The sequence below is a fragment of the Cyprinus carpio genome, chromosome B20 (assembly GCF_018340385.1).
Source record: "Cyprinus carpio isolate SPL01 chromosome B20, ASM1834038v1, whole genome shotgun sequence".
Classification (NCBI taxonomy): Eukaryota; Metazoa; Chordata; class Actinopteri; order Cypriniformes; family Cyprinidae; genus Cyprinus; species Cyprinus carpio.
In genome coordinates, this window is record NC_056616.1 from 28,611,467 (window position 1) to 28,625,427 (window position 13,961).

The 13,961-nt window shown below is 34.7% G+C and overlaps 1 protein-coding gene across 1 annotated transcript in view; it reads left to right on the top strand.

Moving 5' to 3' along the window:
- LOC109113605 (sodium/potassium-transporting ATPase subunit beta-1-interacting protein 2) overlaps positions 1-13,961 on the top strand; it is a 143,864-nt gene that overhangs the window by 121,136 nt on the left and 8,767 nt on the right. The window contains exon 5 of the mRNA XM_042746356.1: positions 9,521-9,581. Coding sequence (XP_042602290.1) covers positions 9,521-9,581 — 61 coding nt within the window. The remainder of the gene's footprint in view (positions 1-9,520; positions 9,582-13,961) is intronic.

Below are 13,961 nucleotides of genomic sequence, written 5' to 3' on the forward strand. Positions count from 1 at the left end.
GTTCAGCATATTTTCTTTAAAACAAAACAGTTAAAAATGCTGTTACAATAACCAAAAGCTAATGAGAGTTATTTTTATTAATAATTATAATTACAAAAAAATAAGTTGGTCTTAATTCCTTTCTCATAATTTTAGTGTAAAATAGACATGTATTTGTGAGATTCACCCTAAAAGAATACATGACCATTGTGAATCTTACTGTATATGTTATAAATAAGAAAAGTTCTATATAGTAAAGAATAAAATGCAGAAAGTTGCCCTGTATCCAGCTGTCAGATTCCTTACATACAGTATCCATCTTAAGAAAGAAACCTTTACTCCAGATGGAATAAATTGCTTCCTTTCCGATCTCCATTCTTTTTATTAGAGAGTTCATAGGGGACACAGAGGTGTGATTTCTTCATTCGCTCCTTTCTTGCCACGGCAGGTTCACCAACATGCTTTCTGGAGCACTGTAGTCTGTGGAGATCTGTGCTGTGTGTCTCTTCTCAAGAAGAGCTTTCTCTATGAGCATCGGGTGCTACTGTGTCATGGAGAAGCTTATCCCCTCTGGCTAAGTGCCTGCTCAATTGTGAAAGTTGAAAATTGGGTGTGATGTGTTGTTTGGAAATCAAAGCAGTTGTGATGAAAGTGTCTGCTTTACTCCCTTTTTTGTGTTCCTTCCTCAATAACACTGGCAAATTCTGCCAGTTGTCAACAAAGCGCAAACTCTTTGCATGAAGCACTGAGTCATGGATTGTTAGCCTTTAGAAAAATATTGGCAGCAATAGATAGAGAGTTAAGTCTGTTATTGATAATTTTTGAAGAAGAAATTCAAAAATATGTAGAAGAGGCTTGGCTTCTTGGCAGTCTTGGCTTCTTGGCTTTAGTATTTCTAAAGGGGTTTTTACTAATAATATTTACTTTATTAAATTGTATTTATTTTATTAAACATTATTCATTTAAATCAAATAATACATATTTATTAAATAAATAAATTGTCCAAAGATCATTTGCTAGGGTGTTTAGGTAGTTAAGTTATTTATTGATTAATTAATTATCATTTATTTATATCATATTTATTGATTAATAAATTATCATTTATTTATTTCATATATAGATCATTTTATTTAAAATGTATCTGCTTTGTCTAGTTTAGGTTTTATTTTAAGTAGCAATCTGAAATAAAGTACTGTTGTGTTCTTTTATGCACTATGGAGTACCATATAAATACCATGCTTTTTTAAAAGAAGTATTTACCTGTTGTTGTTCATTTATACCAGCATCTTTTGATTTATAGTAATAACACAGGTTTAGCCATTTATATTTATCTTGGTTGTATTCAAAAAAAAAAAAAACAGATCCCTCTTTGCATGCCTTTTCTTACCAAACAACTCTTTAGGAGCCAAGAACTCAAGGCAGTAAATGAAGGAAGTTCTTAGCCGTGATTAAAAAGCTTAAAAGGTTCATTTAGCATTGCTAACAAGACTTCTTTTTGCTAGCTCCGAGCTATAGTGTGGCCTTAGCCGCACTAATGTACTGCGTCTAATTCAGATTAACAGCCAGGTGGACGAGGCCCAAGGAGGTCAGCACTGAAATTGGTTTCTTCTGAGGACTTAAGACAGCAAGGGGATATTCCATAGAGGTCAAAAAGTGACTTTCCGAAAGCACAAGGACTAAATCATTTGTAATGTTCTAACAAATGATCAGTGTTTGTGCCTGTGATTGGAAATAGTCTGACATTTATCTTAGATGATCTGAATTGTAAATGAGGCTTTGAATGTTTAATTCTTTTGTTCCTTCGGCACGTTTTGTTCTAAGACTGGTGGTGGCACAGTAAGAAGGTCAAAGATGGCATGTCTGGTACTGCTGTAGCCCACAGCAAATGACCCAATTAAAACACTTACAGTCAAACACTGGAACATTCATCTCTAAAAAAAATAGTCTGTTCTGTTATGCAGTGGTGCATTTTCAAAGTACATGGTGCTGGATTATTTGCATTGTTTAAATGAAAACTAGTTTATAGTGCATTTACTAATGTTAAAAGATGCAGCTTTAAAAGTTGAAAATGTGTTACTAAAAGTTGAAATAAACACAAATTAACACTTTTCTGCTGGCTGCATGAACATATCAATTTACTTACTCATGTCACTATCTTTTAATCTGCAACTTCGCTGGCTAACGCATGCATAAAAGTGACCAAGTGGACATAAACCACTGCAAATAGAACTATCAAGACATTAAACATTTGGGTCGGACATCTGCGTATTTCTGTCACATTGTTTTAACCGCTTGAGGTACTACATTAGCGTCCTCTCATTTGCCTGCTGTTCTCCACTAATGCAACATCTAGTCAGCATATGAATTACTTTATAATGATATGAAAGCATGTATTGTAGTAAACTGTATATGTACGGTTTCATTGTATATGTTTTAAATGCACATCTGAATTCCCGCTATGTGCAGCGCATAGTCTGGTGTGTCAAAACAAACAGCACAAGGCATCAGTGATTCCTTCTCTAGAGGCCACTCTCGTACTGTATAATGTGTCAATTTTGGATCTTTGAATCCCCTTTATCAAAATGAACAAATCTTTTTTTGAGTGATTTCGTTCATTTCAGCAAAATATAATTAAAATGTTATGTTAATAGCCAAATTTCACAACACATCTACTTACGTGATGTTTCGAATAAAATAAAACAATAATGCAACCAAGGCCTCATTATGAAAAACAGAAACGATTAATTCATTGTTTCAGGTTATGCAGTCTTCTAGTTTCCCTCACCTCCCGATCTGAGTCATTCGTTCTTTTTTCACGTCAAATCCAAATAAACTGAAGCTATGCAGGAAACAGAATTGATTTGAGTCATTCATTCATCCAGCCCCTTAGTCTATAATGCTATGCAGTCCTGGAAACAGAATTCATTAGTTCATCTCTCAAGTCTTCGGGTTCGAGTCGTTCGTTCTTTTGTCATGTGCCCGCTTCCCTACTCAGTATCTTACAACAAACACAAACATTACATATTATTAACTTTATGCTATTATGTGTATATATCTTTGCTTTATCAAAGTGATTTTTTCTCATAATACGGATTAATGTTAAAGCCAACTTTTTATTACCACATTCAATGTTAACCATCATGACAGAAATTCAGTACATTGAACGAAATAAAAAAGCTTAAATTTGAGACCAGAAGCACATCGCATAACTGTAAACATGTTTGTAAGGAAGGTTGGGAATTGTTAACTTGTTTCTGTATCCAATACTGCAGTCACATGACAAAAGACCGAGCGACTCAAGACTCAAAGACTCGGGAGGTGAACTAATCATTTCTCTTTCTGGTATAGACGGGATGAACAAATGACTCGAACCTGAACCCTAAGACTCAAGAGGTGAACTAATCATTTCTGTTTTCCTGTAAAGAGCTAATAGGATGTTGCGCATGTGTGGTCAACACGAAATGAACGAATCCCTCGCTGAGATGACTCAATGTTCCTGAGTCATATTAAAGATTTGATCAAATTGAACAAATTACTCATTAACAACACATCACTAGTATGATCATCACTAAACAAATCAATTGGTCAATCTCTAATACTTATGATTAAGGATTTGAACAAACCTTTAACTCTAGATTTGTGCATTCGAAATGATTATTCATTAGATGATTGTTAGCATTATCAGTTAACTAGCTATTCCCTTTGTGTTTCATTCTAACAGTCTTTTATTTTGTCAGTTTATGCAGACTAGCTCCTGAAAAGTTTGATTTTTCACAATTTTAGCATCTGTGTCCTTGAGCTAGAGCTAATCAAAGGCATTAGCCGTGTTTGTGATGTTCTGTCTGCTTTGAGCCAAGCAACACTCAATCCATTTGAAAACAGGACTGTTTTACTGAAAAAACTGTTTGACTTTACCACGATGACTCATAAAAAACACATCACTTCTCCTCTCACCCCATAAACGACCCCGACGTCAATATAATCAGTATTTCTTTGTGTCAGCTGTCCACGTTTTACAAGAACACGGCCACTCTAAACGGTTGTCTATTTAAATCATTTCATAAAGAATGCATAAACCATTCACCCTTGATTTGTGCTGAGAGTGCTGTTAAAAAAAAAAAAAAACACCACGCCGACTGCCCCCGAATAAGTGTTTGCACTTGGAAGATTGCAGAAGACGTTTGGTGCGTCAGGACATGGGTGGTTGTTGGCATGTTAAGTAGCTCACTAGCGCAGTCTATAAAAGCCAGGAGTGAGCAGCCCACCTGGAGAGAGGCCCAGCGCCCGAGGAGGAAGTCAAGGACATGTGAATTAGTCCAAGCCGCCAAGTGCGCAGTTTGAAGCAGGCATCCACACTGGCACAGAAATGGGTTGACTGATGCTGTGTCAACATACGAAATTGATTAAGCTAGTTGATTTTGCCCTAAAAAAGTGAAAGAAAGTAGGTGATCTAAGAAACTGATCTTAGTGAAAGTGAAGAAACACATGAGAACACCAGTCATGCAAAGGTTTTAGAAGATGATGTAAGATTCTTTACTGGGGCGGTAAGTTTTTAAAAAAAGGCTCTGAAGCTCACCAAGGCTCCAATTATATACAGTATGACCCAAAATACAGTAAAAACAGTAATATCGTGAAATATTATTACAGTTTAAAGGTTCATGTGTCACATGATCCTTCAGGGTGATTTGGTACTCAAGAACCATTTCTTATTATCAGTGTTCAAAAGAGTTGTGCTGCTTAATATTTGCTCAATATTTTTATTTATTTTTGATTAATCATTGACTATTAGAAAGTTCAAAAGATCAGACTTTATTTATTTATTTATTTATTTAAAATATAACATTTTGAATTTGTGATCAATTTTAAACATCCTTGCTGAAAAAAAGTATTAATTTCAAAATATTTAATAATAATAATAATTAAATTCAATTCTAGTTTATTTGTATCACGCTTTTACGATACAAATCGTTGCAAAGCAACTTTACTGAAAATTAAGTTTCTACAATATTTAGTAGTAGTTTATCAGTGGTGACTGTCAGTTTATGTGCAAATACAAAACAAAAAAGAAAAAAAACACTAAACACCAAATAAAACATATTACAAACAAAATTAAAACAAATTATTATAAGATTAAATCAATTCCCAAACAAAACTTGGTAGCTCTGTATGTTGGCATCATCTCTTCTCAGGTGTTTAGTAAACTAGTTAGATAATAACTAAAATAATATCATAAAAAAAATACTGCCCTCAACTTGGTAGTGTATATTTTGAAATTTTGAATGGTTTTGTCAAAGGCAAAGCCAACAAATAAATAAATAAATAAATAAAACATTCTATTATCATGGTCAGCGAGAAAACTGAAGGGAAGTACCTCTTCATAAAATTGCAGAACTGCACTTTTTTTTTATATGATGGATATTTCTAAAGGGAAACTACTTCGATGTGAATGGCTAAATTGTAGTAGTTTGTAAAGCTGTCCATAATATTTCAAGCTTGAGTGGTTGTATCAGACTGATCAAACAGTGACCCTGTGCAGGAAGTGACTGTCAAGCCATTTCAGAAGTTTCAAATAATGCTGTACATGTTTTCTATGTATAGTTTTTACGAATCATCAATGTTTCTTCATAGGCACTTAAATGGGAGTTTATTCTGATTTCCATGGATGTAAATCGGTTCACACAAGCATGTTTGCTATTCTGTGTCATGTAAGACATGTAGCCTGTTTCTGTATGTCTTTTTAGCAGATGTAGCTTAAATAACATTTGCATTTTTAAAGTGCTAACCCAGATTTTTTTTTTTTTTTTCATTTTGAAGTTGCTCCATGCTGTGAAGTTAAACATATTAAACAACAAAACTCATTATGAAGAATGAGCAAGCTTGTATGTGAGGTTCAACGTTAAGCTACTTGCATCGAGATCAGTCCTTGCTCCCAGACGCATCCTCAATTATTCAGCACTTCCATAGAAACCCTGCATGTATTATTCACATGTATAGAATCTAAATTCAGTCTTGGCTACTGGGAATGACATGACAGAGGAAGAAGGAACACAATACAACAACATGTCTGTGGCTGAATGTGTACCAGACTGAGCTCTTCAGAGGAGCACATCATGCGACTCTTATTTTCATTTCTCATTATTACTTATTTCTACAGAATGTAAATTTTGTGTGCTCATGACAGTAGAGCTCACGGTGTTGAATACAGCATCCCACAATCCAGTGAGTTGTCCTTGACCTTCCATTTACATTGTGAACATTCTCCAGGCAGAAATAACTGTCTAAATAAAATTAGTATTTTTCTTGGCTCTGATTTTAATCAAACATAAGTGTCGTTTTTACAGTATTAATTAATATTGCCTAATGCATATCTTTTCACATATTACTTTTAAATACATATAGTATATATTTTAAAAATACTTACATGTATTTACATGTATATATTCATAGAAATTATATATAAGTATATTTAATATATAAACACAACATATTTTTCTTAAATATACATGCATGTGTGTGTATTTATATATACATAATAAATATACACAGTACACACACATACATTATGTAAACAAAAACTTTTATATTGGTTGTGATTAATCGCGATTATTCATTTGACAGCACTAATATTTACATAAACAAATATAAAAAAAAAATAAAAATAAATATAATCATATATTGCAAACAACAAAAATAGACAAAATAAATTTAATTATATATTGCAAACAATAAAAATGGTCAAAATGTTTTTACTATTAGTTTTTCAAAACATATTACAGTATAAACATGTATCAAAAATGCTAACCAGCATAAATATAGCTGCTGTAGATTTTATAGTTATTATTATATATTTAACTAAACATACTTTTAATAAGTTTCAGTTTCTTACATTATCTCATATTTTTGGACATTTTATATATTTACCCCAAATGTAATTTAAGATCAAAAATGTATTTTTCTGCCTTTTGAAGTACATTTTGCAATAAGTTTTGCCATTTTAGGTTTAAACTTAAACATGACATTTTTAAAAATGCATTTCCTTTAGCTGTGCTGTTTCTGACATATATTCAGCATAAATTTTAAATATATTTTGGCCAGAAAAATATAAATATAAATAATTGTTATTTGGGGCAAACAGTTTGCAAGTGTTTTTTCACCACTTCATGACACAGTAAGCGCAGATTGTATTTACATCCTGCTAATTTGGTTTACATATTTTGCAAACATAATGGGCAGATGATAGCATCAGGTAATCAAAAGAGCAGCCTGTATTGTGTGTGTTGAACCCTGATCCGCCCCTTTCCCCACACAAACACACAGATGCTAGCTGCTGGCCGCCTCCATTGTCTCCTCGTCCACACTGGGTGCTGTATCCAAGAAACCTGGAACCAAAATACTGTCTGGCCCAATGTGCTGAGCCGAGGTGACACCACATTGGGCCCTCGTCCTTCACATAGCTGTGCGATATTATGTAAATGACCCTGTCTGGATTTGGATTGCATGTGTGCAAGCGCGGCCCCATACTCTTCGCCACCACTGGGAAGGAGGAGGGAGTGGTACATTATTCCGTGTAAATGAGAGCAAGACCTTGAGGTATTCTCGGAATCCTAAATCTGCTTTTCCTCCCCTTTACTGCCGTACTGTGATTATCCGGAGGGATTGGACTGGGAATGCAGTCCTGGACTGTTTGTTCTGTTCATTTAGTTAAATGAACTGCTCAAATGATAAGAAATGGCGATAAAAATAGCAAATGGCGCTCATCCTATAAAATACAATCTCAAGACACAATGACCACAACTTTGTATCTCATAGAATAGCAAATGGCGCTCAGCCTCTTAATTATAATCTCAAGTCTGGGTGGCCTTTTTAGCAGTATGTCAAAGTACATTTGCTCTCAGCACAACTGTGGCACAGTGTTGGGGAATGTTACTTTTAAAAATAACGTGTTATGGTATTGAGTTACTCATTAAAGGTGACTAATTGCATTGCTTAAGTTATTTTGTGTTACTTTTTCTGTTCAGGTGTCTATTTGTCCTTAATGGAATTGGTTTACAAATAAATTTTACATTCAAAGTGATTTTATTTTTTTTATGTGTTAATCCATCCAACGTATGTTACCATTCAAAATAAAAAAAAAAGCAAGAAATATTTTTATATATTTTTTAACATATTTTTAATCATTATATATTCAGTTTTTTTATAAAATAATATAAAATTAATTATATTATATTATATGAATATTTCAATCATTATTCTCTATAAATAATATATATGCTGTATGTAAATATCCACTATACTTAACCATGCTTATTATTTGAAAATGTTTTCCCCAACAATGGTCCTGTAGACCTTATTTTGGTAGTGCAGACGACAGGAGTTCAAGCTGTCCCACTCTATCATTTGTCTTGATTCGATCAGAGACGTCCAATCAGTCCGGTTCTATAAAATCACCGGTGTAACACACAACAACACGGCTCTCTGATGAAGAGGGTTTATAAAAAGCCCAGCTGTGCTCCCTGAGCATTTTAAAGAGTCAGCTCCAAGAGATCCAAGTCTTTTGTTTGTCTGTTAAATGTGTTTACAGTACTCAATATTCTGGTGCGATCTTTTCATCATCATTTCACATCCATCCTTCTTAATGACTGTTGAAGTCCCAAGCCCGCCACCGAGCATCTTTTTCTTTAAACGCGGATGCTGATGAGTGATTCAGAGCCAGGAAAATCTGAGCTTTGTGCATCTGTGTGCTTCTATGATTCAGAAGTGCTGTGTTTTGGAGCGGCAGAGAAGATGAGGCTCCAACATTTCTGCTTCGCTCTGTCCTCATTGCTCTAAAGACCCATTTCCTGTGGCGGTGTCTCAGTTTGATGTAAAGCTCTCGCCGCCACAACACCTGTTTCCTCAATGAAAATAAGCCTACCTCCCTCTATCTTTGATCGCTTCATTCTCTCCTGTTTTTATTTCAGATACTCTCTCATTTGAGCAGGGAATATGAGCATGTTTTCTCTACTGAATGAACCACTAAGGGTTTTCAGTGATGGTTTGTTTGCTTATTCTGATATAATGACCACATGAAATAAGTTGACACAGTTTTATTGCATTTGTTGATGTGTTTTCTGTTGAAAGAGGAAGATTGTTTTTTATCAAAGCTAAATCAGGGCATTTTATTGGATGATGATTCTTCAATAATTTTCTTTCTTGAGAGCAAAAACTATACATTTCAAGTGTGTATATTATGTTATAAAGGTTTATTTTTAGGTCAACAAAGTCGACTCTTACCATTAGTTACAATTTCTTTGTGCCACTTACACTTGAAAATAGGCATTCCGCCCCATAGTTTTCTTTTTTCTTCAGTTTAATTTTCTTGGTCTAACAGTAACGTTCAATTGCAGCCATTGCAAAAGATTTCTAGGAATGATTGTGAAACCTGTTCGGGAAACATGATTTTTCCAATACTATTTGCTGCACTACACTTAACCTTAATATAGGCAAATTGATTAGTACAGTTGATTGTTCTAATCGATGTTGTTTTCTGTTCTCTTCACAGCTTGCTGGGTTCATCTATGCCTGTTATGTTGTGAAGCTCATTTCAGAAGAGGAGGACAGCTGTGAGTATATCTTCATAACTCAACCAATATAATACCTGTTTATAAGATATGTATTAAATCTAAAATTATATAGGATCTAAAATTACATTCTTCTTAACATTGTTGTGGGAATATTCGTTTCCTGTGTTAATGAAGCACTGACATAGACATAGCTCTTGGTGGCAGATCTTTAGCCTAGTTTGAATGCCCCTGTAAACATTTGAATTTAGATGTTGCAGGATCTAAGAGATTGCTTTTATTGATCCCAAACGACCAGCCTGTGGCCTAGCTTTTTAAAGCAAGGAGAAAATGGTTCCATTTGTAATGCTCAGACGATCACACTTACCACCACTGCCACGCTGAGACACATGGGTCATTCGCTTTAGTCAGCTTTCTGTCCTGACAAAAGATTAGATAATAATAATGAGGATAGAAGTTGGCCTGATTTATAATATTCCTTATATTTTACGGAACAGTTCCCCCAGAGTGAGAACTCTTGTCATTTACTCACTCACTTGTATGCATTGCAAACCTGTATTTTTTTGTGGAACACAAAGGAAAACACAAGACTATCATATGGCTTTATAGGAGTTCTTTTTTATGGTGCTTTTTTGTTGATTCACTTTCATTATATTGAAAACTGTGGGCACTATATTGTCCAACATTTCCCCATTTGTGTTCTAAAGGAAACTCGTGTGGATCATGACAGACTATTCGTTGAATGTGTTTTGCCCTCAGATGCTTGTAACTTTTTCTTAGGAGAGTCTTTTGAGGAATAGCTACAATAACAAAGGAAATGCAGCCTAACACTGGCATACAAGATCAATACTGTTGTTCTCTTGCAGAGTCAAGCTTTATTTTCCCTGTTCTCATCATTCTCTCATCACCGAGCAACTAAAACAGACAGACAGAGAGATGCATGTAAAAGTGTGTGTGTTTGTGTGGCTGTTTATTTGTGAGGCATCCCCCCTTCTTTGTCCAGTATTTTCATTGCATTTCATCAGTTCATAATCAGAGTAATCAGAATCATTAAACTTCACTCTGAATGTAATTAAGCATGGCCGTATTTGGAAGGTCAGGCTCTCATTAAACTGAGTGCATTCACTACATGTTAAGATCACGGAGAGGGAGCCCTCTGGCAGAATACATCCAGTGTAGCGTGATGGTCTATTAATGCAGAATATTTGTGCGTATATGGGTTTTTATGCATGACTTCATTGGGATGTTGGTCCAAGATAGAGTGTGATCCTTATACTGTGTACACACACACACACACACACATATATATATATATATATATATATATAGTGTGTGTGTGTGTTTGTGTGTGTGTGTGTGTGTGTGAGTGTGTGTGTGTGTGTGTGTGTGTGTGTGTGTGTGTGTGTGTGTGTGTGTGTGTGTGTGTTTATATGAAAGACTTTTCGGTTTTTATTTCTATACAGGTATTTAAAATGTATTTTGAATTTTGTATATTACGGTTAATGGAAATGTTCCTGAAATGGATAATGTTTTGGCAGAAAATTACCAATGCATTATTCATTTTTCAGCAGCTATTACTCCAGTCTTCAGTGTCACATGATCCTTAAGAAATCATTCTAATATTTAGTTGTTTAAGTAACATTTTTTAATATTATCAATGTAGAAAACACTTAATTATATATATATATATATATATATATATATATATATATATATATATATATATATATAAAAGCATGATACATTTTCAAGCATTTTAGATGAATAGGAAGTTCAAAACAGCATTTATTTTAAAAAGGGATATTTTGTGATGTATAAATGTTCATTTTTATGCATTATATATATCCTTATATATACATATATATATATTATATTTATTTTATTATATATTCTCATTAGCCTATCTCCTATTATCTCCTCACACAGTAAATGATTTTGACAGATTTTACTTCCTGAACATTTTCTTTGGTGGAGAAAAGCATCTTAAATCAGAATCCCTAGAAATGTGTGGATTGTTACCCGCTACCTTTTTCAGAGTACCTTATGAATAAAACTCCCTAATTAAGCGATGTGTGCAAAAACTAACTTTCATTCTCTCACAAAATCCATTTTATTGGCGTTAGATTAGCCAAAAACTTTTGCCGACACACTGATCGTTTAAGTTCCTCAAACATCATTCAGCAGCACTCCCGGTGTCCAGTGGGGGTTCTGATTGTTTCAATCAGTGATCAGGACAGATTCTAGAACATTTGTGTAATTGGAAATCCCTCTCGAAAGTCTCTCCCAATCAGTCCATGGGCAGCCTGAGTCTGAGTGACTGCGGGAGCGCTCATGATGTTCCAAAGGTGGGCACAGGAATATTCCACTGAGAAATATAATCGCTGAGGCTCTGAATCCTCCAAGCAGGTGAACGATATTGATGGCTTGATCCCTAAGGCATGTAGAAACACTAATCGGGACACCATATTGGCCATTACGGCTTTAATTAATATAGTACATGAAGCACCTCCGCAAAGGTAATGAACAGCTCAAACCAATCAACACGGTCCACACGTAATTACAGCTACTATCACGGGTAACGTCCCAGTGTTCATTTAAAGAAAGGACTAGAGAGTATTTTAATGATTCTGGTTCTGAGAGCACGATAAAGCAAGAGAGAGAGAATTAGGAAGTGTCGGTTGCGGGGAAACACTTTTTGCATCTATAAGAAGGAAATTAGGTTAAGGCTTTCCTTTGAGGATATGCAATCAGGCTTTGTGGTTGCAGGGAGGTGGGAACTCATGCTGATAGTCTTTGCACGCCGCGTGCGGTTTACAAATGCCTTTGTCGAGGAAGAGCTTTTGGAAGGGTGAAGCCAAAATCCATAAAATCCATAAAGCTTTGCTATATGGATGCTGTGAGGAGAAAACGTCTATCTCGGCCTAATTCCCTGCAGCGCCCGTGCCATCAAAAGGGCTACTTTCTGGGATGTGTCGCTTAAAACAGAATAAATAGCTATTTGAGTTGTTTTGTTGAGGTCGAGGGACGGTTGTTGTATGGGTTTGAATGCTAATGCTGTAGCTCAAGGCGGCCCATAGACCCTTTAATCTTTCCACTTGCCCACAGTCGATGGTACTTTTTTGTTGTTGTTTTTTACTTCATTACTGGATCAGTGATCCCAGCATTTCCCATTATCTTGGCAGGAATAGCCAGGAAGAATTTCTGCCGTGAAACAACTTGAGATATTTGTTTCACTGCAAAGGGGAAATGTTTTCAGAGCTGTTTAAGAGCACATATCTGCCCTCAAGCAATCTATTTGAACATTTACCCCCTGCAGACATATTTATGTAAAGGACAAGTGCGGCGTAACTTAATGATCAGTGTTTTCTGTTTTAAATGTTTTGTGTGTATGTATGCTCAAAAGTTTGGGGACATTAAGATTTAAAATATAATACTTTTATTCAGCAAGGATCCATTAAATTGATCAGAAGTGACAGTAAATATATTCATAATTTGTTTCAAATTCTGTTTTTTTGAACTTTTTATTCATCAAAGAACAACTGCTTTCAGCAATGCTAATGAGAACAAATTAAACAACAAATCAGCATAATAGAATGATTTCTGAAGGACCTTGTGACACTGGAGACTGGAGTAATGATGCTGAAAATTCAGCCTTGCCATTACAGAAATAAATCACTTTTTAAATTATATTAAAATAGGAAACTGTTGTTTTAAGTTGTAATAATATTTCACAATATTAATCTATTTTTGAATTAAATAAGTGCACCCTTGGTTAGCATGAAAAATGTATTTCATAAAATAAATCTTACTGACCACAAACTATGTGTAGTCTATATTCATTTTCATATTTATTATTTCATCATATTCGTTACATTAAAACAATTAATTAGCAGTATTATTAAGCAATATTTATAATATTTATTAAGCAATATTTAGTGTTTTTCTCTTAGAAATTGCTAGTAAATTTCATAATTACAAAGAAATGGCAGCTATCTGACCCTCCATAGACAGCAACACAACTGAAATGTTCCCAGGTCCAGAAACATAGTGAATACATCAGTAAAACAGTCCATGGGACATCAGTGGCTCAACTTCAGTTTTGCGATGCTACTAGAATACTGATGCAAAGAAAACAAAAATAACATAATTTACTCAACCTTACTTCTCCCCCGAGTTGCGTCTTCCGCTATTTTAGAGAGTATTACAATGCATACGCACGCTTTCCCCTAAGCGTAAAAAACACTGATTACGTCCAATACGTTCTTGGGTACTCTCCAAAATGGCGGAAGACGTAACTCAGGGGAGAAGAATTGTTGAGTAAATTATTTTATTTTTGTTTTCTTTGTGCAAAAAAAGTATTCTCATATAGCATCGCAAAACTGAAGTTGGACTGTTTTACCGATGTGTTTACTACGTTTCTGG